The 23184-nt window shown below is 40.8% G+C and overlaps 1 protein-coding gene across 17 annotated transcripts in view; it reads right to left on the bottom strand.

Annotated features, from left to right (window-relative positions):
* Positions 1-23184, bottom strand: part of LOC310822998 (neurexin-1a-like) — a gene marked incomplete at its 5' end in the record, with an annotated part of 300716 nt that overhangs the window by 3650 nt on the left and 273882 nt on the right. For 13 of the 17 annotated variants that reach the window (XM_083695624.1, XM_083695636.1, XM_083695631.1 and 10 more), the window contains one exon: positions 9144-9231. In XM_083695624.1, the coding sequence (XP_083551750.1) occupies positions 9144-9231 (88 nt within the window). The remainder of the gene's footprint in view (positions 1-9143; positions 9232-23184) is intronic. The other 4 variants (XM_083695627.1, XM_083695629.1, XM_083695628.1 and 1 more) reach the window with 1 other exon arrangement.

Raw genomic sequence — 23184 nt, forward strand, 5'->3', positions numbered from 1 at the left:
CCTTGTAGACAGGTGTGAAGAAAGCTCTCGCCTTGTGGGCAAAAGCCACTGGCTGACACGGCTCTGCCTAGGAAAACATTGGAAAAACGTTTATAGTGAGTTACTTTTACATTTTCTATCTCGTCTTTGTTCAGGGTCAAAAAGTCAAAAGGCGGAATAACATGGTGGCTGCCTGACAGAGGAGAGTCCTCTGATGGAGGCAGGCAGTCAAGCCTCCTCCTTGTGACCTCCCCCGTCACCTGTGGTGTGGTGACAGTGGCAGGGGAACACAGAAGGCAGGAGGGCTCTGTCTGACACTCCAGGAGTGGGTCATGTGACAGCTCCACTGTGCTCCCTCCCTGTGGACACCCTGCTTCCTGATGCTGTTCCTCCACACATGCTCTAATAGCACCCTCTGAGGATGCCTCTGGCACCTGCTTCTGAGCAGATCTGTTGATTGGCCCCATCTATCCATTTTGTTTTGTTTACACTTTATATTGTAGCTGTTTGAGAGAAGACACAAGGAAATAGGCCAAAATTATGCAGCGATAGAACCTGTAATCATTGCTATTCTAGAGAATAAAGAATTGATGTCTTTGAAAAAGAGGGCTGGGCAAAGACATTAACCTTCAGAGTGTATTAGCCTGAGTTCAGTGCCAATGGTGTCAATCAAACACCCGACCAATGAAACCCATGGCTCTCTGCTGAGAGAGATGAAGGGGAACAGTTGAGAAGGCTATCAGAGTTGAAGGGGGAGTATTATAATTTGGACAGCACTCGAACAGAAAGAGAGTTTGCTGATATGCAATCAGTTCTCCATTCACTGGTGTAAATGGATCCCAAAAGTGCAGTGTGTTGAGATATTAATCCCGTTATCAAACATTTAGACTTCATTACAGAGCTGGCTTTGGATTCATTGAAAATTAATACTGAAATTGTAAGACCAATTGCCCAATCATTTCCATGTTGACTGTAGCCTTTTCTCAACTGTTAGGAACACTACTCCTCGCGTCCTCTCCTCTGTTCTCCACTCGCTTCATCCTCAAAATGTATTGGAGGAGAATATGTAATGGAAGGAACCTAGATCTTCAGAGGAGAGGAGGCAGGTAGTTGTGTTCTCAACAATTGAGAAAAGGCTTGTGTCTCTCTCCTCTCAGTAAACTCTCTGGACCTACTCTGCCCTCTCGTCCTCTAGTTGGGACAGAGTAGGGTTATGTCGAGGGTGCCACATCTTCACCACCATCCCAGAATGCCTCACTCTGAATGCATCTGCCTGCCTGTTCATTAGCACTCCATCACGACAGAGCGAAGGCACATAAACTGGGAAAGAAATGGCGCTTGAAACAAGTGTTTAAAATGATGGCCACTCTTATAAACTCTACTCGAGCGTACCCAAGGGTAAAATTAGACAGAGAAAAAACGACCTTAAAGTGGTGCCTCGCTTCATGATAGCACAGCAGGGGCACACTTGCTGAAAGAGAGAGAGAGAGAGAGAGGGTAAACTGAAAAGGGGAATCTTCTAAGCGGGTGAAGTGGTGTAAAACTGCCAGAATAACCTTTCCCTCTCTATCTCATCTCTGAGTGAGATTTGCATTACTGTGTCCCTTCCTGGTCATTATAAAACCCCCTGCTGTTTTATTTATGGTGACCATGGTCAATGTTTCAGTCATTTAGTCATTCTCGTTTCCTCTAGCAAGGCTGTCGGCCCTGGTTGGGAGACATACCGGAATAACGAAAAAAAAGAACAATTTCATATCCATGACATAATAATATGATTGACCGGAATGTAATGGCATGGCACACAATCACAGTCTCGATAAAGAGAGCTACTGAGAAGCAGTTGTAGTAAAATTAGGTATTTAAAGGAGTCTAGCTCCAATGCACTTTTTCTTCAGAGCAACGTATGAAATTTCACTACTTTGGGGTGATTTCTTCTACCTTGTTAAATCTACCTGGATATCCCTCTATGGATGCAGAGACCCAGCTCTCAGTGATACTGTATTAGCGCAGGTGCACTGGGAGTACTCATCTAAATGGCTTTGAAATGCCTGATGTGATTCCCCACTTCTACTGTCCTTTTCTTCCTACTCAGTCTCAGTGAGAGGAATGGGATCAGAGATTCCACTCTGTCAGATGGGATTCAAATAAATGGTTCTCCTTAAAGAACATTTTTCCTCATTTGTCTCCAGTGCAGAGGTTCATTTGTTTGGCAATTTGCGGTGGGGTGAGCAGGTTCGGGGGAGGTGGATGAGGGGGAAACAGGGAAAGTAGGGAGCCGGAGGGGGTTGCTTCAGGTGAGGGTGACGCTTGTTCTGAAGTAATGGAGCAAACAGGACTACTTATGATATAATGAACAGACAGAGTGTCGGCTGACCTTTCTTTAGTGGGATTGATGGTGGTTAAGAGGCGTGAAGAGATCTGGGAAACATGCAGGGATTATGCACTGTCATGTGGTCTGCCATTCATCATCTTCACTAACAGCTGTTTTACTGGGGGACACTACACAAAGTGTGTGTCCCGTGCAGTAACTCATATGGCAAGGAGAATACATTTAATCTATGGAATATATTCAATGTTAAACTAAATGTGATGGTAAAATACAATACATCCAGATACCATGTGAGTAAACACTATTATAAGCAATGCCCTCTTTGAATATGTCTATGAGTCTGTCTATCTACTTTTTGATACAGTAGTTTGATTTCATATTGACAGGATAACCCCCTGAAATGTATCATCTTGTTTTTGAAAAGGCACAAAGCTGAGACAACTAAAGCAAGTAATGTGGTGTACAGTGTAAGGATGTACAGGACGCGTTGCATCAAGGACAGCTTAGGGAGGTACTGTAGGGTTATGGGATGCCTCCAATGAGACCCTGGTTTAGTTGGTTTGCTCAGTGACACATAGCTGTAATCCAGCCAGATTAGTGTTACAGTAGCTCCACATATCCAGCCATAATCACCAGCTGTCAGACTCGTCACATCTGAGAGGATCAGCCTGCAGACAGGTCACTCTATCAACCGCCACACAGCTCACAGGCCCAACATACGAAGGTATTAAGTCCTCTTTTTAATTAACTGAGTGTCCTCAAGAAGTGGTTCCATCCCTTCGTTTACTGATGGCATGCTGGCATGAGTGTGTCTGATGACAGCCATGCATGTGTGTGAGCCCAGAGTGGCTCTGCTGATGCTCATAGACTGTAAAATGAACATAGAACTGAGCAAGCATGAAATTAGTCCAATGTGAGAATTAATAAAGCATGTTTGAGTCTGCACAGTCAATGGTATGCTGCAATTTTTAGCCTTTACCCAGTATAAGAGGGTCCAGGAAAGGCGGAGGAAATGAAAGAGCAGAGCATGCATAAGTAACTGTCTCAGCTTTGCATGACCGGAACTAAATCCAGTTGCTGCTTTAGAAAAGTTCTTACAGTATATGAGCAGATAGTTCAGAGCAGGAAAATCCATTACAGAGTCATGATGAAATGCCAAGTAATCTAATATACTAATTAATATGAACTATTTTAATAAATAATTAATGTGCATACAGTAACAAACAGATAATAATAACACTAATGGTGGTTTTGACTAGTATTTTTCTATTTAGTCCAGTCTTCATCTGAGTGGTGGGTCCTGTCCTGATTGGGAAAGATGTGCTGGGAAAGAGCACCTGAACTGAGCTCTCTTCACTTCCCTGAAGAACCAGCCTTGAGGGTACAGAAGGTGGGCGTGGCCCCGAACATACGCCATAGCTCTGACTTCCTTATGTCTTAAATAAATTGTGGATAAAGAGTTTTTATCTGTCCCTGTCTACTGCTACACTGCAGATTGCTGTGTTCAGGGTTGTGCTGACCTGACAGAAAAAGGCCCTCATTAAGGTTCTCATGATGTCTCCGCACAGATCTTACTGTTTCTTGGGTTATACTGTATGGAGCTGTGCACCCTGTTGGTACTTATTTATCAGCAGGTTAAAACCGGAGACAGAACTGCTCACATTATGGTTTTACTTTGTGTGTGTGTGTGTCATCTTCAATATATATATGCCATTTAGCTGACGCTTTTTATCCAAAGCGACTTACATTGCAGTGAGTGCGTACATTTCAGTATATATGGTCCCAGCGGGAATCAAACCCACAACCTAAGCATTGTTTGCGCCATGCTCTACCAACTGAGCCACAGAGGACCACAGTGTGTGTGTGTGCACTGTGCATATTAAAGGCTTTGATGGGTAGAACCAGGGTACTTATAAATACAGAAGCATAAATACAATTGATAATAGTCCCAAAACTAACTTTTAGCAATTCTAAGCAAGTAACAGATCCTCATTCAAGCCTTAATCTATACCAATAAACCTATAATGATTAAATGAAACCAGGAGCCCACTTATTTTACAGGTTGAATTGATCATGCTTAAATTGATCATGCGTCTTGAATCCTGTGCTCTTTTGCTGGGGACAAAGCCATGTCCCATCTGAAAGGTAACATGCAATGTTTTATGAACTTTATTCCATTCCTCTGGCTCAGGCAATGATGTGCATTTCATGGATCACAGCCCTTTTCTAACGGGGCTGGGTAGAGGGGAAAATATGGTGAGTGTTTACTCTTTCGTTTGTTTAATGTCTCTGCAGAAAGCAATTCTACTGCTTGGTGAACCCAGGGGGGGTCCCGAGAGGAGCATTTCTAAGACTTGTACGTGCCGCCTCACTGTTACCAATGCCACACACTAGCCTTCTACAGAGCTCCTCTCGTTCTCCCAGATAGGCTTAATCTGTCATACGCCACTCGGACTAATAAACAGACACATTGCGTTAGCCTCAAAGTCAGCATGTCGATGATGCTGACGTGAAGCTGGGAGAAAGAAGAGGGTCGGAGAAAAATAAAAAATAATTGAAAAGATAAATACGGTGGAATCAGCATGCAGGAGGGCCTGACAGAGAAGCAGACCTGACTGTGAAATCCTGTTTCCTCACAGAATACATTGCATTTAATATTCGATCTCCATAGAAGCCTTGTCTGGGGTAATCTCCAGTGAGGCAGAGATACATAAAATGAACAAAATTACAAAACACAGCAAACATATTTGAGGCAAAACTGGATTAATTGCTGGAAGAATTGGTATACTATATGTGTGATTTCCAACAAGCACAGTAGAGCAGAGGCAGACAATACTTGAATATTTTCACCATTGCTGTGATAGGTGAGTGCAAATAATTGTCAATGGTGATAATATGTTTTTATGACATTCATGGGGTGTTCCTATGAGAATAGAGATAGGACTTCAGAGGCATCTTATCGTAGCAATACTAAATTCTTCACCATCTCTGATGTTCCAGTGCAAGGTGGTCTATTGACATGCATAGTGCACGTTACTCAGCAAGGGAAACAAAGTACACCAGGAGAGCTCATGCTGGGTATGATTGAATAGCCTATTATATGTGGGCAGTGACCTCTCAAGCCAGCAGTGTGTTGTTATTATTTCATTAATCTCAGTGCTACTTTAAAACAATATTTTATCATAATATTTGTTCAGTTTTTTTGCTGTCATAGCCCTCGATCTAAATTTGGGATTTACCATTGCCACTTGATTTATAGCTATGTAATTAACGTAATTTATTTCCCCACTTTCATAAAGCAAATATATTAACACAAATGTCAAACACTTTGGTAGCTGCTAATGTCACTATACAATGCTCAAGGATAGAAAGTGAAGAGAGAAGATACAGAGAAAAAAATAGAGATGATTAACCTCAACCTGCCCACAGGCGAGCTAAAGGGTGGCTGGTGGAGCTGAGAATGAAGGGGCTGAGAGATAATTTGCTGATGTGCTCTGAGTATGATAGCGCTCTCAGTCCAGTCTGCTCACTTCTGCTTGCTAGGTTCATCTAAAGGACAGAAGGTAGATCTCACACCACTAGATATTACATAACACATGTAGACAGAGGAGGTAAATAATGTGATCGTCAACCAAAACAAACTGCAGTATGTATCTCAATCTAGTCATGTGCTCTCAGGACTGGAAGCACTAGAGAAAAAAGCCAAGATGAGAGAGCAGCTGTGTCATTTGGAAGACATTATCTATAATGTAGATCAGGAGAAACAATTTTTTGTTACTCAAGTTTTGTCACAATAACAATAATATGAGAATGATGCATATTGTCCAACGGCAAAACTAAGAATCCATTTACAATCCTGAATATCGAGTGAGCTATCTGGCTCTGGATAGACTTGACAATTTGATCAAGCTTCTATGTAATTTATCTTCTATATCCCCCTGCTTGCCTCTGCCAGTCTGTACTGTTGGCTTTGCTCTCACTATGACACGCAGCTATTGACGAGGTGGTCCTCCTGGCACTGGCTAGACTCGGGTTCACCCAGCCCCCTCTGACTGATCAGATGTGCTGTGGCAACATGGGTCGTTTCAATTTGCTGCAGTGGATCTAATCTAGGTCCTGCTGGAAGATAAGCTCTGCTCATGGTGCTGGCTGGCCATGGATTCCAGAGGTAAGATAAATAAAGCATGGCAATAAGTAAGCTAGCCAATCGATGTGGCTCGATGGCTGCCGCGGGACGAGTGTCCAGTGATCTACAGCATGATCTAGAACTGACCTTGGGGAAGAGACACCTCTCAGATGAGTCTGTCACCCAGGCCCCCACCTGGGATGCCTGTTATTCACCTTTATCTTCTCCAGACTCAAAATTGAGGGTTTTGGTCAGGTAACAATCACAAAAAAAGTCAAGCATGGCTAAAATTAAGCTTGACTTGGCCTAAATAGTGAGCTTTGCAGACTTGTGTTACTTTACCGTAATTTATCAGAAATTAAGGATATTCTCTGCCTATTCTCAGTATAATCTCCACCTTTCATAGAAAGGAGTGGGAATATGAGAAACTGACCCTGTATCTGTGACAGTGGATCCAGTCCTTCACATGTGGCTGCTCTGTCAGAGGTACAGCGCTGGGTGTTACACAGAGAGTGTGAATGGCCCTGAATGTAGATATTAATCAGGATACTGTGTTAGACAGCTGTCACCCTGGGAACCCACAGAACTGGTGTCAAATACCCTCGCTGGATCACAGAGGGAAAAGGATACTCTGTTCAGGGAGAATGTGCCTCTAAGCATCAGCATAGTACAGTGTCTTAGCTTTCGTAGAATGACCTTGTCAGATAATCCTGTAATGCAAACTACTCGCCGTGGAACAGTATGTATATTAATCTCCAGAGTATTGCTTTTGACAGAGAGATAGCAGGTGTAGACTGGAATGCACTATTGTAAAGGTCTCTACTGGGAATACAACTATGGTATATAAGACCAAGAGTCGGATACCTGTGATCGCTGTACGTTGCCTCTACAAAAGACAGCCCCAGAAAAAGACAGACAGTAGTCTGGGTGCCATGGGGCAGACATCAATTTAGTGAAGGCTTTATTACCACATACAGATCAATACAGCAAGAGGGAGGCCTTAAGTCTGTACTTAATTGTTCTTATGCTCTCCCTCCATTCAGTATGCATTTTGAAAATCCCTTTATTCTGAGATAAGCACCAGGGTCAAACTTAATTGCCTTTTCTCTGCGGTAATGAGAGAGATTAGATTTCAGGCTGTTTGAATAGGAATGTAAAAATTAAAAAAACTGGATCCCCAATTTGTAGTAGCAATACTAAAGTGAAATATTGTATGTATTTTTTATGTACAGTACCAGTCAAAAGTTTGGATACACCTTGCCAAGAGTGTGCAAAGCTGTCATCAAAGCAAAAGGTGGCTATTTTGAAGAATCTAAAATATAAAACATATTCTGGTTTGTTTAACACTTTTTTGTTTACTACATAATTCCATATGTGTTCCTTCATAGTTATGATGTCTTCAATATTAATCTACAATGTAGAAAATAATAAAAAATAAAGAAAAACCATTGAATGAGAAGGTGTGTCCAAACTTTTGACTGGTACTGTATGTACTTTATGTTATTGTAAACCAAACCATTGAGATTAACAGATGGATTGTGTTTGTTATAAATGTTTATAATGTGATGAATTTTCCATCTTTGCATTCTACATGATTAATTCTATTAACAAACATAATGCTTAATACTTGGTACTGTGGTATACTTCTTGCACAATGGTGCTTCTTTGAACACTGAATTCCTTATAAACATGTCTCTGACAACACAATACTTAACTAGTTATGGTGATGCATTATTTCTAATTGCAATACGTCTTTGTTTTTCAATATATTTCAATATACTATATCATATATCCAAATAACACAGTATAACACAGTATCTTGACAGCTGCAAGGGAGGCTTTGGCATGTTGACACAATTATTATAGTAAGGAAACAAATATAAAAAAGGAGATTTTAGGTGGACTGTTGCCTTCAAGACCAAAATGCATCACTTGCATGGAATAAGGAAAAGTGCAATTATCCTGAAATCCAAGGATTTAACGAGAGTGGTTTTGTCATTATCGTTTTTGACCCACAGAAGACAAATCTCATGATAGCATACAGGCTTGAACAATATAAAACATAACAAATGCACAATAGTTAAAGCCAGACAGTAAGTATCTCCTTGAACTAGAACACAACACACGCTCTATCACATGAGACTGGAGGGGTGTGTTGTCTCAGAGGGCAGTTAAGACATGCTCTGTGTTTCTGTTTTCCTAGAGGGGAATGTGGAAACAATTATGATGGATGCTCAAGGTGTTATGTGCAATCAGCCCTCATAAATGGTGGCGTACATGAAACAACAGGAAGTACTCCCACTGTTTGCTGGTGAGCTTAATTAACGGCAGTTGGGACCCTCCTCGCACCAGCTACTCAACACAGAGGGTGTTGAGTAATAGAAATCAATCTCCACACACTGCATGGCTGCTCCTATCTGGGTTTATACTCATTGGTATCATTAGTTTTGGAGTCACTGTGGAATACGATAATTACAATTACATGTAGTCTTATCTTTTTGAATACTCCCCTGAATTGTGTTGTTAGGTTATGTAATGTGAGAGTGAACACAAACAAATAACTGTGCCCAAAAAACACAAAGACTAGATGGCATAATTAAGTACAAGACGTCTAGATGGTGCATAACCATTTGGTGGTGGAGTAGACTGTGACTGACACACAGAGAGACACTGACCCAGAGAGAAGTAGAATAAAAAGAGATGACTAACCTAACCCACCTGAGCTCGGCTCACAGGGATCTATGTCCTCGTCATCACTTGGACACTCTGCCGACGCCACCAGCAGGTCATCTGTTGTCTGTAGGGTAGAGAGAAAAAGAGGAATGAGAGGTGGGGCTATTTGACTATGCCTGAGTAGGCAGATGTTGTTCAAACCACACTATCAATAGTCTGGGATCCATTTGGTTGAATGAGGAGAAAAGGGGCAGAGGAGAGATGAATCCTGAGAGCCATATTGTTTAGCTGGTGGATTTATCTGTCAACACAGTTACATCCGGCTGTCGAAGAAGCAGCTGCTTTCCAGGCAAAATTGTCATTACAAAAATGAGATTTGATTATTGAGGAACAAAAGAGACTAAAGTTCACAGCACAATTGTCAACTCACATTAAAATCAGTGAGACAGTGTGCTGCAATATCAGCCCCTCCAAGGGATTGTTTAGTGACATCACAAAACATCACTGACATTTAGAGGACACAAAGAATGGTAGCAGCGAAGAACAAAGATTGGACCGTTCAATCCTGTGAACATCTAGAAATTATTCCCTTACATGTTGTTCCATTTGCTTGATTCAAAACTTATGCTAATTTAAGTTGAACATTTACTGAAATGAACCAGTGCAAACATGTGGAAAAGGTTGTGCCTTGTTACTCTGCTCCCTCTTCTCTCAGGCCCTGAACCCTCTCCGCACCCTATTTCATGCCCTTTTCTCTCACCTGCTTGGACAGAACACAATTGCATTGACTCATTGGGAAATCAAGAAAAGGGCAAACAAAAAATTAGCGACTGGGAAAAAAGTGTAAAACAATACATATGCTGCAAAGTTATTTTATTCCCTTGCCATCTGATCCAACTCTGCAGTAAAGGTAATTTGGCAGCGTCTTCAGGACCAGGTTACAATGTTCCTGTTGTACATTTATCCTTGGGCTGTGTTGGTGGCCTCAGCTTATTGTTAATGTGTAGACTTGGCATTTGCCATGCTATTTACCCAGGTAATCGGTTTAGGATGATTAGGATGATACTTTTTAAACTTAAATAGAAATCTTTGAAGGAGGTATATTTAACGGAGAAACATTTGTTGATTTTTGAAAAAAAAATGTTTTTCAAGACCATGATGAATCTAAGAAAAAATACGAATAACAAAACACATGGATTTAATATTTCAACCAACTTACAGTATACTGTAGTGCTTGCCTTTATTTTAGAGATCACTTTACTCATGAATGATAGGGGAGATGCTTTCTGGTTAGGTTAGCATTGACTTATATGGAGGAAATGAAAGGTGATGTCTTTGTTCATAGTCCATTTTCTTTCCTAATGTGATTTAATTGTCACTTTAATCTCATTCAAACATGAGCTCACATGATCTTCAGGTAATAGACCTGGCAAACAGATCAACCCTAATACATGCGTCGTGGATGATGGGTTGTTTTGGTACATCTGTGCTCTGTGAGACCTAGCGAAGCCGTTCAAATGTAAATTTAATTTGCTGTGCATGAGGCAGATATACAATGTTGGTCATCCAGATGGCAGAGCTGCCAGATCTTGGAGTGCCACATCCATCATTTCACCGATGTGATTTGTTTTTCCTGGCGGGAGATCCTGACACTCTGCACTGACAGGCAGAGGTATGGGAATCAATACATCTCTCTCTCGTGCGCGCTCTGTCATCCCTTTCTTTTCTCTTCCTCCAACTCTCTCCCTCTGATTTAATCACACACAGAGTGGAGAGGAAGCGAGGTGGACGTAGGCGTCCTGGATGTAGGTTAACTCCCGACAGAGCAACCTGAGAGCAGGTGAACAGCTTGCTCTTACAGTACAGTATGTACTGCACTGTATATGATCATTCCGACCGCAAGAAGCTTCACAGGTTTCACAGGGCAAGTAGTCTGTCACCTGGACACAAGCCAATTGTGAATACATAATAGCTTCTCAAAGGTATTTACATCTATCATTATGTGAATATCATACCTCAGAATGGCATCATATAATTCACTGCCAACTTAGCGCTGGTGATGAATTTGAATAAAAAAAGCAATTTCAAACTCATTTCAGTTTTTACTAAACGGAAGTGGCAGTGTTTTGTTCCAATGTCTGAATTCAGTTTTCCAGAAATGTATCTGTCTCCTACAGTATGACACAAATCAACATCTTTGACCCAACTTATAAAAAGCATTAAACCCAAGATCTCATACAGTACATATTGTATAGATGTAGCAGATGCCACTGGGCACTAGTTTGCCAGCAGGGATTAGCGTGTAGGTCAACATTTTGATGCGGTCTTGACCTGGTTGAAATCCAATAACATTATAGATTCATGGTGTGCTTCTCCCAGACTCTGCTTCTTTCTCACCTGTGACAATGTAATGTGGGATATGTGAAAGGCTTAAAAAGCAGTATGACCATTGGGATGAAAACTGTGACAGCTAGCCTCATGTCTCATGCTACTGTATGAAAAATATATCTTTAGATGGCAAAGAGAAAACCACATTTTTCGTCACACCAGACATGTAACGATTCAAAACAATTCTCGATTTGGGTGTTGATGATGGGTGACAGTTCTAATTTCATTGTCTATGTATTGTCTAATGTCATGCCTGTCATGAATACTCAATCTTATTTTTTTATCTGTGTGATTAGTCCACATTCTCCATTGAAAACTCTGGGTGGTGCATGTTATATTTAGTCACTAAAGGTGCTCAGCTAACATGTTTGTAGTTGTCCCTACATCGGTGATGGGAAGCTACACAATTAACCAGGGGAGGCTAGTAGAGGTAGAAATTGGAGGACAGGCTCATTTAAGGTATTACAATGAGCCCATCCTCTGATTTTCTACCTCCACCAACCTCTCTGCAATTCACATACAAGATTACCATGCCTAGCATCATGCCACAGTCAAACCCTTATACTGTAGTAGACTAGCATTAGAACAGGTTGAAGTTATTTCACCTGCAGTGTTTCTCAAGGGGTGAATGTAAGTCCTTGGGCAGATGAGGCCTCATTAATCTAGCAGTATGTCCAAAAGTGCTGAAGCCATGGTATAGAGTCGAGTAGGTACTGTACAGGTACAGATCATTAATCTGACACTGCAGTTAACATGACAAGACGTAAGGAGGAACATTCAGCAGCATGACAGCACTGGTGTTAATATCACTGGAACCTACATGCATGGGAGAAGGAGAAGCAATATATGACTCTTCTCTGAATATATTTTGTCAGATGCTACAATATGCATCATACCTGCTATTAAAGTGGATTATTATATGATTTCAAAATGCATATGTCATGTTGACGTTTTTTTTTTTTAAGATGTCTTTTACATGTGATATACTTCCAACCATCAATTATCCTGCTTACCAGCCAACATTTGCATCGAGAGCCCAATTAGACTCCCTCGCTAAAGGTAAGCACCCATTAACCATTCAAATCCTATAATGCACCCGTGTAAATACCAAGTCAAGCGCACATAAATCTTGATGTGCCACTGTGAATACAGAATACAGAATATAGTGAAGTGAGGATATACATTGGCTTTTGGCCCTTACGCTGATTGAGCCATTGACATGATTTGAACCTGGACTTCCATCCTGACTGAGCAATGAGAGGGTTGTCATTCCTCCAGCTCTGTCACACTCTCTTTCGATCCTTTAAGATTGATAATGCTTACCTTAATTAGACTACTGGGCAAACACATGGTCTGCATATGTTCTTTTTCGGAGCACCACAGTCAGCACCAGACTGCTCAGCCCAGGCTATGTACTGTACAACCCCCCCTCCTCTAATTTAGAGACATGAAACATGCTCCACTTCTCTATAATGCAGCAACTGTGCTGGCACCTTAAAAAAAAAAAAAAAAAAAAAAAAATATATATATATATATATATATATATATAAAAACATCACCAAAATTATGATCTTACTCCCAGCTTGAGCTTGACAGTACAGAACAGAGGGAAAGCTGCTCTTTGGGGAGATGTTGAGTGCTGCTGCTGGGCTGCTCTGGAGCAGGAGACACCTTCTCTGTGATGACCTGTCGGCTTGTCTCTGTGGAGTACACTGTTTTTTCCACATTCTAATTTGATGAATGCTCTCTGGCAAACAAAGTGTCTCTTTGGAGGCGGGCTGAAAGTCAGGAGGACATTGAAGGCATCTGAAGGTTTTATCTGAAGCTTATTTCTCTGCCCTGGTAATGTATTTCACTGAGAATTCTCTATGCTGCTTGCTTTTGTTTGCCATGTTTTTTCAGTTCCCTAGAAAGCTGTGTTTTACACTCAGTCTAAGTTTCTATATTGTACTTTCTGCTACAAAATATGGCTAATTATCAACATTGTAGTGGACATAGTAAACCCTGCCACACAACCACCCCTGTGAGGTTCCATTGGGACCAAGACAGACTTCCATTTGATGTTATCTGTGTATAGTTGTCAGATGCAATCAGCATACCCTCAACAGACCCTAAACAATGGATTAGTGGCATTGCATCAGAAGGTAAAACATGGTCAGTACATCCCGAATAATGTGTGAGAGAAGGAACTTTCACAGAGAAGACAAACTCACACACACAAAAACACAAACAAAAGGATCGACTGAATGACTGATCATTTCAAATTAGAAATGCCAACGTATTACTGTACCTGTGGATGTATTTTTGATAGTATGTGTATTCCTTGCAATTTACTTATCTGCATCCTAAATGTGTAATTACAAAGGTTGCAACTATGCTTTAGATTGTAATCAACTATTGTTTGATATCATTCTCTCCTATAATATGAAACACACAATATGCCTGTGAGAACATGTTAGGAATGATATCTTTATTCTTGGGCTAACCACATTCACTGCTGGCCTTAGGAGATGTGAGACTTCCTCTCACTCAGTCATGATTGCGCCTGGGACCAGCAGACATTTCAAACACGCCCACTATTCTGCTGGCATGAGAAAAACATAAACTGCTTTTGCTGAACTTTAAAGGTGTTGCTTCTTAGAAGGAGGTTGATTGTCTGAGAGTGTGTTGGAAAATGGTGGAAGAAGTTGGAAGAGTTGAAGAAGTTCTGCCTATTCTGTTTGAATGAGCCCCGCTAAGCTCCCATCTGGAATGAGTAACAACTGAAGACGAATGCAGCTGGCTCTCTACCCAGGAGAGACCATCAGCAAAACATATGCAACTTACTCCATCCAGAAGGGTGTTGGACTCAAGCCTCAGGAACTGTAAATAATTCCAACTGCTTTCTTCCTCCTTGAACTATTATAGCAATGCAAGATTTCTCCAAACCATTAGAATTACGATTGATTCATCAACTATGATTGAAGTCCTCTCTATTAATCTTTGCATATTCATTGTGTGTTTCTTTGCGTAGTAATACAAACATGAGTGTTGTTTTCTCTTGCTTTGACAAATGCTGGCTCTATGTTCAATTAAATAATTTACTAAGATATTTGATAGACATCAAATACCCTTTAGATTATTGATATGAGACTGATTGTTGAAGTCATTACTCTGTAAAGAACAATTCAGAGTTTAACTTAATGATCTCTGCCCAACAAAATCTTTGAGTGGTGCCTCGCAATAATTACAGTATTACTTTGAAATAGTAGCCAAATTAATAATTCCATTAATTATCAACAGTATTTAATCTGTAAAGCCTCTTTCCATCTGAAAAACATTTCAAAACGTAGCCGGACCCTCACACAGCCTGTTGCAGAGAAGCCTTTATCTCCTCAAGGTTGGATTACTGTAACACACTCTTTAAAGGTATCCCCAGCATGAGCTTGCAGAAGCTCCAACACATCCAGAACAGTGCTGCCAGAATCCTGATGAGAGTGCGAAAACATGAACATTAGGGATGGGCATGAGTACCTGATTACTCGAACAGACGTTAAAACTCGATCTTCAACCAGAGTTTTTTTTATTATAAACCTTTTTTCTCAACTCTCTGCTGTTTTTCCAATCCTCTGCTCTCAGCCTGTGCACTCACATCCAGATCACACATCTTTACTGCTCCTGCCTGATGTCAGCCTAATGTCAGCCATTACTCTAAAGTTGGTTGTGCTCCTGACTAATTTAAAACTCACTAACTAGTGTCTGTTCTGATGCTGTTTAGCAGCTTCAGTAGCTCCTATTAGGCTACAAATAGAACACATTTGTTATTTAGATTACTCTATTTTTTAATAGATTAATTAACTAGCATATTCACTGATGGTTTGGTTGAGTAATTTTTACTCTTGTCTCTGCTCTGTTTATCCGCTCGATACACACACTGCGACTCCCACTAAGTGCAAGTGTTAAATTTGGACTGAAATGGAAATCACTAAATGATGCTCATGTGATGCCCTAACTTGTTTTTCATTGTAATTCTTGACTTTCAAAGGCTAAGATAATATTTAAATTGTCTCAGAAATGACACTCAAATATGTTGATGCTTTGATGTGCGCCACCTCCTTTTATATTTTGTAGCATTGTAAATAGCTGTGACTTTGAAATTACAACAGTGTGCCCAGCCATGTAGACAGTAGAGTTAGACAGCTAGCTAAGATAATGGCTAGCAAAAGTTAGCATAAAAATAATGTCCTTGCTGCTAGATGTCGGCAGATTTTAACCCAGGAGGTTTTCTTTGAATACGAACACTCTACCAATTAATATCAGGTATTCACAATTTTAGTGAGTAGAGTAAATTATCTGTGAAATGGGATACTGTTGAACAGGTAGCTAGTACTAGCTAGCAACCCACTATGTATAACATTGATTTGCTAGATGGGCTGTCAGTCAACCACCAAAGATACACGTCTAGTCAGTCCTGAATCAGTCTGAGCAGAGGAAAATCTATAAATGAATTAAAGCTTATTTAATAAACTTTACTTTGAAAGTGAACTCTGAAACGTGAGTTTGTGCTACATTGTTGTTACTGACATAATAAGCATTAAAAAAATCTAATAAAAAATCAGTCCGACTTTAAAGTTGCAGTCAAGTTCCACTTTCTTTCAATGTTTTTATATACAGTCATGAGAAAAAGTTAGGACACCCCCCAAAATATTAAGTTATTCTCTTAAAAATATGGACATATCAATATGTTATCTTCTTTCTAACAATGTCTATAGATAAAGGGGATGTAATTGAACAAAAAACTATGAAAATGTAACTTTGTAATCATTTATTTAACGAAAAATTAACAATAATGCCAATTCCTACTGAGGAAAAAGTTAGGACACCCTATGCCCTAATAGCTAGTATTGCCCCCCTTGGCTGAAATAACCTCAATTAGACGTTTCTTATAACTGTCTACAGGTCTCTGACATCAATTGGGAGAAAGTTTTTCCCACTCCTCCTTGCAGAATTCTTTCAGCTGTGTGATGTTCGAGGGGTGTCTTGCATGCACAGCCAGTTTCAAATCAATCCACAGCATCTCAATAAGATTAAGATCCGGGCTTTGACTTGACCATTCCAGAACTCTCAATTCATTTTTCTTGAGCCATTCCTTGGTAGATTTACTGGAATGTTTTGGGTCATTGTCATGTTGCATGGTCCACATCTGCTTCAGCTTCAACTTTCGAACAGATGGTCTCACATTTTCCTCAAGCACCCTCTGATACAATACAAAATTCATAGTGGATTCTATGATGGTGAGCTGACCAGGCCCTGCTGCAGAAAAGCAGCCCCAAACCATGACATTTCCACCCCCATGCTTCACAGTTGGTATGAGGTTCTTGTTCTCAAATGCTGTCTTGGTTTTGTGCCAAACATGTCTACTCTTACTGTGCCCAAATAGTTCAACTTTGGATTCATCTGTCCAAAGCACATTGTTCCAGAAGTTCTGGTCTTTCTCTAGGTGTTCTCTGGCAAACTTTAGTCTTGCCCTGATGTTTTTTTTTGACAGCAGGGGTTTCCTCCTTGCACACCTCCCATGTAATGCAAACTTGTTCAGTCTCTTTCTTATGGTGGATGCATGTACTTTGACATCAATTGTGGCAAGAGATACCTGTAGGTCTCGTGATGACATTCTGGGATTGTTGGAGACTTCTTTAAGCATCTTTCGGTCAGCTCTTATGCTGAACTTGCTTGGGCGGCCTGACCTGGCCATGTTGGTGGTGGTTTTAAATGTTCTCCACTTGTAAATTATTTTCCGGACAGTGGAATGGCCAATTTCGAATAGTTTGGAGATCTTTTTATATCCCTTCCCAGACTCATATGCATCTACAATTTTTCTTCTGAAGGCCTCAGAGAGCTCTTTTGATCTCGCCATGGTGATGCAACTCACTTCAACAATCAAGAGCAAACCAAACTAAATATCTGAGGCTTAAATAGGACAGGCTCCTCCAAAATCTTCTGTAACGATGTTCTAATCATTTGCACCTGATGTGGTGCTCTTTATTATAATTTTAGGCATTTTAAGTGGAACTAAATGTGGGGGTGTCCTAACTTTTTCCTCACAAGAAGATTGCATTTCTATTAATTACATTTTACCAATCATTTTTTAAATAATTTGTTTCAGTTGTATTTGTTTAGTTATATTACCTCAATTTTTCAATATTGTTCAAATGAATATCAAATGTCCATATGTTTGAATATGTTGAAGAAGACAAAGGTTTTCATAGGGTGTCCTAATTTTTTCTCATGACTGTAGATAGAGTACTCAAGTACTCTATCTATCACATGAAAAAAAAAAATCATGTGAGAACAGTCAAAACAATTCAAATGACCATACCTAATGAACATATTACCCATGTTGAAGTCCTTTCACTAGCTCCAAATCAGCTCCAGAATAGATTTCAAAATCTTGCTGCTGACCTTCAAGCATGTGTGTGGAACTGCTCTCCAATACCTGAAGGACCTAATACAACCCTTAGCAGCAACAGCCTCCAACTCCATGTGCCCAGGACTAAGCTGTGCTCAATGCTACCCCTCACCTCTGGAATGAGCTTTCGGAGGACCTCAAGACAGCCCAGATGCTCTTCATCTTTAAATTACGACTAAAAACTCTCTTTATTATTATTATTATTATTATTATAAATGAGAGAAGCTGTGAAGCCAATTTGGGGTATAAACTCTTCAAGGACAAATCAAACAGCAAAAGCATAAAGCTGATTGCCCATCTGTGGCTTCTCTGCATTATCACACCATGTCGAAAATGTGGCCTTGTTATTCTGCTCCCAGTCCTCCCCCCAGCGCTTTATTGATTACATTTGCAGAATGTGCCTCAACAGCAGTCTTGATGTACCAGCCACGCCAGAGCTGTGCACAGCCTGGTCCTCTGCTCCCAGGACCTGTCTGCTCACACTGCAAATGATCCACTACGGGAGGAAGTGTCCTACAGAATAACCAGCTCTCAGGGGAACTGTAAGGCCATACAGTGACTCTGAAACATAATAAACGCCATGGCCCTAATCTACTGTATCTGCTCTCCTATTATGCACAGGCAGTATCAACAAAAGATTTGGCAAAGAAGATAAGGAATTCATTAAAATACGGAAAATAAACAGTGCAGTAACAAAAGAGAAGCTAGTATTAGTGTTAGATACTATGTGTATTAATGTGACTGTATTAGTTTTAGATAGTCTGTGTATTAATGTGACTATTAGTGTTAGATAGTATGTGTATTAAGGTGACTGTATTAGTCTCAGATACTATATGTACTAAGGTGACTGTATTTAGTGTTACATAATCTGTGTATTAAAGTTTTGAACCGGTCACAGGGACTATTTGAGAAATGGTGGGAAATAGTCAGGACAATGATTGTGACCATTTGAGTGCAACTATTACCATGGAAACAGCATTAAAGTCAACACTAATCATGCTCGGCCTAGTCATGCTACAGAAAAATACAGAATTATGTCATTGGGAGGAGTAAAAAAAAAAAAAAAAAAAAAAATCACCCAGTGATCTTCAAAAACTACAGTCCCAAATGCCCAGTTTTCTTAAGTCCTTTTCTTATCTTTTTGACTACTAACTGTGATGTAGAACAACACTGTTATATTGTAAGTTGACACTGGTATGGGCTGGAGATAATTAATAAAATAAATAATAAAAAGTGGTGAAGTACCAAAGCAAATAGGTGCCCTGCACATAACACAGACATCTATCTATTACTAATCACAACAAAAGGGTTTGATTAAAGTCCAAGGAGCACCTGGTCAGCCTCTGAATGTTCAGCTGAGACATCACAGTCTTCGTTTCTGGTTCACTGATTGAAAAGGGGGCATCTTCAATGCATCCCTTATTTACTCAGACCATGTGCTGTCTCATGCCAGTACTGATTTCTGCAAGGATGGGTAACCACTCTGCCAGCCCTAATTGGTCAGGGTCTCTGTCCTGAGCTCCACTCCATCACAACAAATCATTAAGCCTCCAGTGAGAGACAGAGTGAGGAAGGGCCCAGGTTGAGACACACCAAACAATTCCTCACTACTCTTTCACCTGAACAGAGCAAGATCAATGAAGAGACCTGGGAGATCAGTTTATGTGCTGGTGTTTTTCGAGTACTTACAACAATATAAAAATGTCCACCAGATACAGTAAATTCCCTAAAGCACAGGCTCAATTGCAAATACAGGTGTGAAAGAGATGATGTTAATTGCAACCAAGACCCCCCCCCCCCCATGTAGCTGTCAATTTGTGAATTAAATCTGATATCTGACGAAATCACTTTGCCTCATATAGGCTACTTCAGCCTCAGCTGAGAGCATGAGGGGGAGGGGTACTACGGGGCCGAGCGAGGGAAAACTGAGAAGCAATATTCTCTGCCTATTTGATGGTTAACCTACCTGTCTGTCTTTCAAATTGAATTTTACATCTGGGACACAATATATTGTACATGTACAGTATTGCTAAATAAGCATTCCTACCTGCAAACATTACAATAATGACGTTACAATAATATGTAGTCAATTGATCTTCAGTAAAGACTGTGTAGGCCTATGGTTCGCCTATCCCTCGCTGACTTCATTCAACTTTATCCGTGGGATTCTTTTTGTGATTTCTGATTAGTTGATAATTCAGATGGGTGGGGGTAGAGAGCCTCAGACACGGCTTTTCCCGCCATCTGCTATGAAACCCTATCCTTGAATATCTAACAGACTTGCTGTTCCTCAGCTAAATTCAGGAGGCTTTTTGGTTGCAAGTAAATTCAATTTCACATGCAGCTGATGGTCATCACCCGTTGCTCTCACAGCGATCTCCTGCCTCCCTGGATTAACTAACTAGATGTAAACACTCAGTTAATGGGCAAGTCAGATCATTTGGTTGCAATTGCAATTGCCTAATAGTTTTAAAGCAGCAACTTGAGGCCAAGACGACAGTAATGGTGTGCTAGACTAACTATCCTCTCATGTTGCCATCTAGCTATCCCATGTAGTTCCTATGGCAGCTATCACATTGCAGCGGTTAGACCAGGGCTCAGGGTGGATGAGAAAATTCACCAACAACTCTTTTTTCCAGCCACATTTCGTTTTTTAAAAAACACCAAAGTGACTGGTAAGATTTACAGATTTACCCGCCAATGTCAAAATCTACCCACATTTGGCGGGTGGTGGGTGTTCATTTTTTGACCTGGCTGAGACACTTGTCAGAATGCCTGATGATATACAAGTGTCTAACTTACAGTAGCACCATGCAACTAGGTCAATGCTAATGAATAATTTAGACCCAGATGCTCAATAGATTCTCACTGAATAATGAAGGCATGCAGGCCTCTAGGACTGTGAGTACAGTCCAGTGTATCGCATGGCCCTCGCCCACACACTTCCCACTACTGGTCTGCCTAGCTGTCAACACCATGGACTCACGGAGATGCAGAAGCTTCAGTGAGAGAGGGGGACAATGAAATACTGTTGTTTCCATCCTAGTTCAGCTGTGACACAAACCTACACAGATTTGATTCTGACTGTCATCCTGTCAAAAACATCCCTCCTGTCAATGTCATACGTATTCCAGAGTTTGGTCATACACTGGTACAGGCTGTAATGCAATTAGTTTCATTAGAACGATAAAAACACAATTAGGGGCCTGCCAAGTAATGTGATAATAAAAATGCAATTAGCTAGATATGAACAAATGGTAATGTATTCAACTGTTATCTAACAGTATGTGTAGCATGTGTACATGTGGGAAGAACAAACATACAAGAAACAGATAATGGAGGACAGCTAATACCTGTTGAGGAGATATGAGTAGCTCCCCGTTTTAGGAGTGAGGTTTTGCCTTACTTAAAAGAGAGCAGCTTTTGCTGTTGCTGGACCTGAGGTTGAACAGGAGTGTGCTTTAGAGACAGAGAACAGTCTGGAGCTTCCCATCCCTTCCAATGATACCTTCCATGTTTACATTTTCTTTTTTACATTTATGGCATTTAGCAGACGCCTTTATCCAAAGCGAATTACAACAAATACATTTGTTTAAGTAAGTGAATAATCTGTCCATCAGTCATCATAAGATGACTTTTTTATTAACAGGAGAGAAACTTGTAGAGGGAGCTAGTGGGGGTGAAGAGGTCTTCAGGAGGGACCGTTAAGATGTAGCCTGAAGAGATTGGTAGTGACTCTGCAGTCATGACAGCAGTGGGAAGCTCGTTCCACCAGTGGGGCGCCAGGACAGTGAAAAGCCATGACCGAGTAGTGTGGCTGCTGCATCCACGTAAAGGTGGCAGTGACAGCGGCCAGCTGAGGTGGAAGAGTGGAGTGATCGGGCAGGGGATTGGCGGCTGACCATTGCTTGCAAGTAGGGAGGGGCTGTTCCCTTTGCTGCCTGGTAGGCAAGTACAGGGTCTTGAATCTGATACGAGCTGCTACGAGCCAGTGAAGGGTGCGGAGGAGGGGAGTGGCATGGGAGAATTTAGGGTGATTGAACACCAGACGGTCGGCAGCGTTCTGGATGAGCTGCAGAGGCCTGATGGTGGAGGCGGGGAGACTGGCCAAAAGTGCGTTGCAGTAGTCAAGGTGAGAGTTTGGACAAAAAGTTGTGCTGCTTCTCAGGTGAGGAATGGACATATCCTTCTGATGTTGTAGAGGAAGAATCTATAGGAGCATGCTGTCGCTGTGATGTTCACCACACAGGATAAGTGGTTGTCAAGGATCACCCCAAGGTTCTTGGCTGTATGGGAGGAGGTTGGTAGTGACTTCTCCAAGAGAAGTCTTGGAGAGTCATGTTCCCAACTGCCATATATTTGATTACTGGCCACACTGCCACTGCACAACCTCTAACAAGACACCAGAAGGGAACTTCGCACACCTGGCACACACTCACACACACAGTCAACACACACGCACGCACGCACGCACGCACACACATATATATACACACACACACACACACACACACACACACACACACACACACACACACACACACACACACACACAGAATAAAATACACTATAATCCCCTGACAGGGCATATATAGGCATGTATGTGCATGACACCTCTACTACAAATATCAGCAATGCATTCCTTAATTATATATGATACTTGTACATGTTTAAAAGGGTTGATAATATCTATTAAATTACAGTATTATATATAGTCTTCTGCTCATTACTGCATAAATAATGTGAATATGTGCTTATTGCTTGCAAAGTGTAAGGACATGAACATTTCAGTCATTCATAAACAGTCTGCCAGATCCAATCTATCCAGAAAAACAAATGTTTGTTAATGTGTATGACGGCAAACAATCCTTGTATTTCATTATTACTGGTGTGTGAAAAGCATCTTATGCTCCTGACTGTCTGCTAATGAATTGCAAATCGCATGGCAAAAATAGAGCGAAGTAACACAAATAAATATATAAATGAAATTACAGATTTCCTAATCATTTACAAGTTACACTCTGAGTAATGTTTGTTTCCCCCTAATATAATAATAATAATATCATCAGCAGTGTCTGAGTACCGCTCCTAATTTGAAAGTAGCAGAAAATTCTAAGAGACACAAGGCGGAACAAAGATCTGTGACAAGAGGGACATAGGCTGCGTAAAAATTACATTGAAATATATAATCTGCTGAAGCCACAAGTTAGGATAGTGCAGAATTTCACTCTCTAAGATGCTTTA

This window comes from Argentina silus, assembly GCF_951799395.1.
Source record: "Argentina silus genome assembly, chromosome: X".
NCBI lineage: Eukaryota > Metazoa > Chordata > Actinopteri > Argentiniformes > Argentinidae > Argentina > Argentina silus.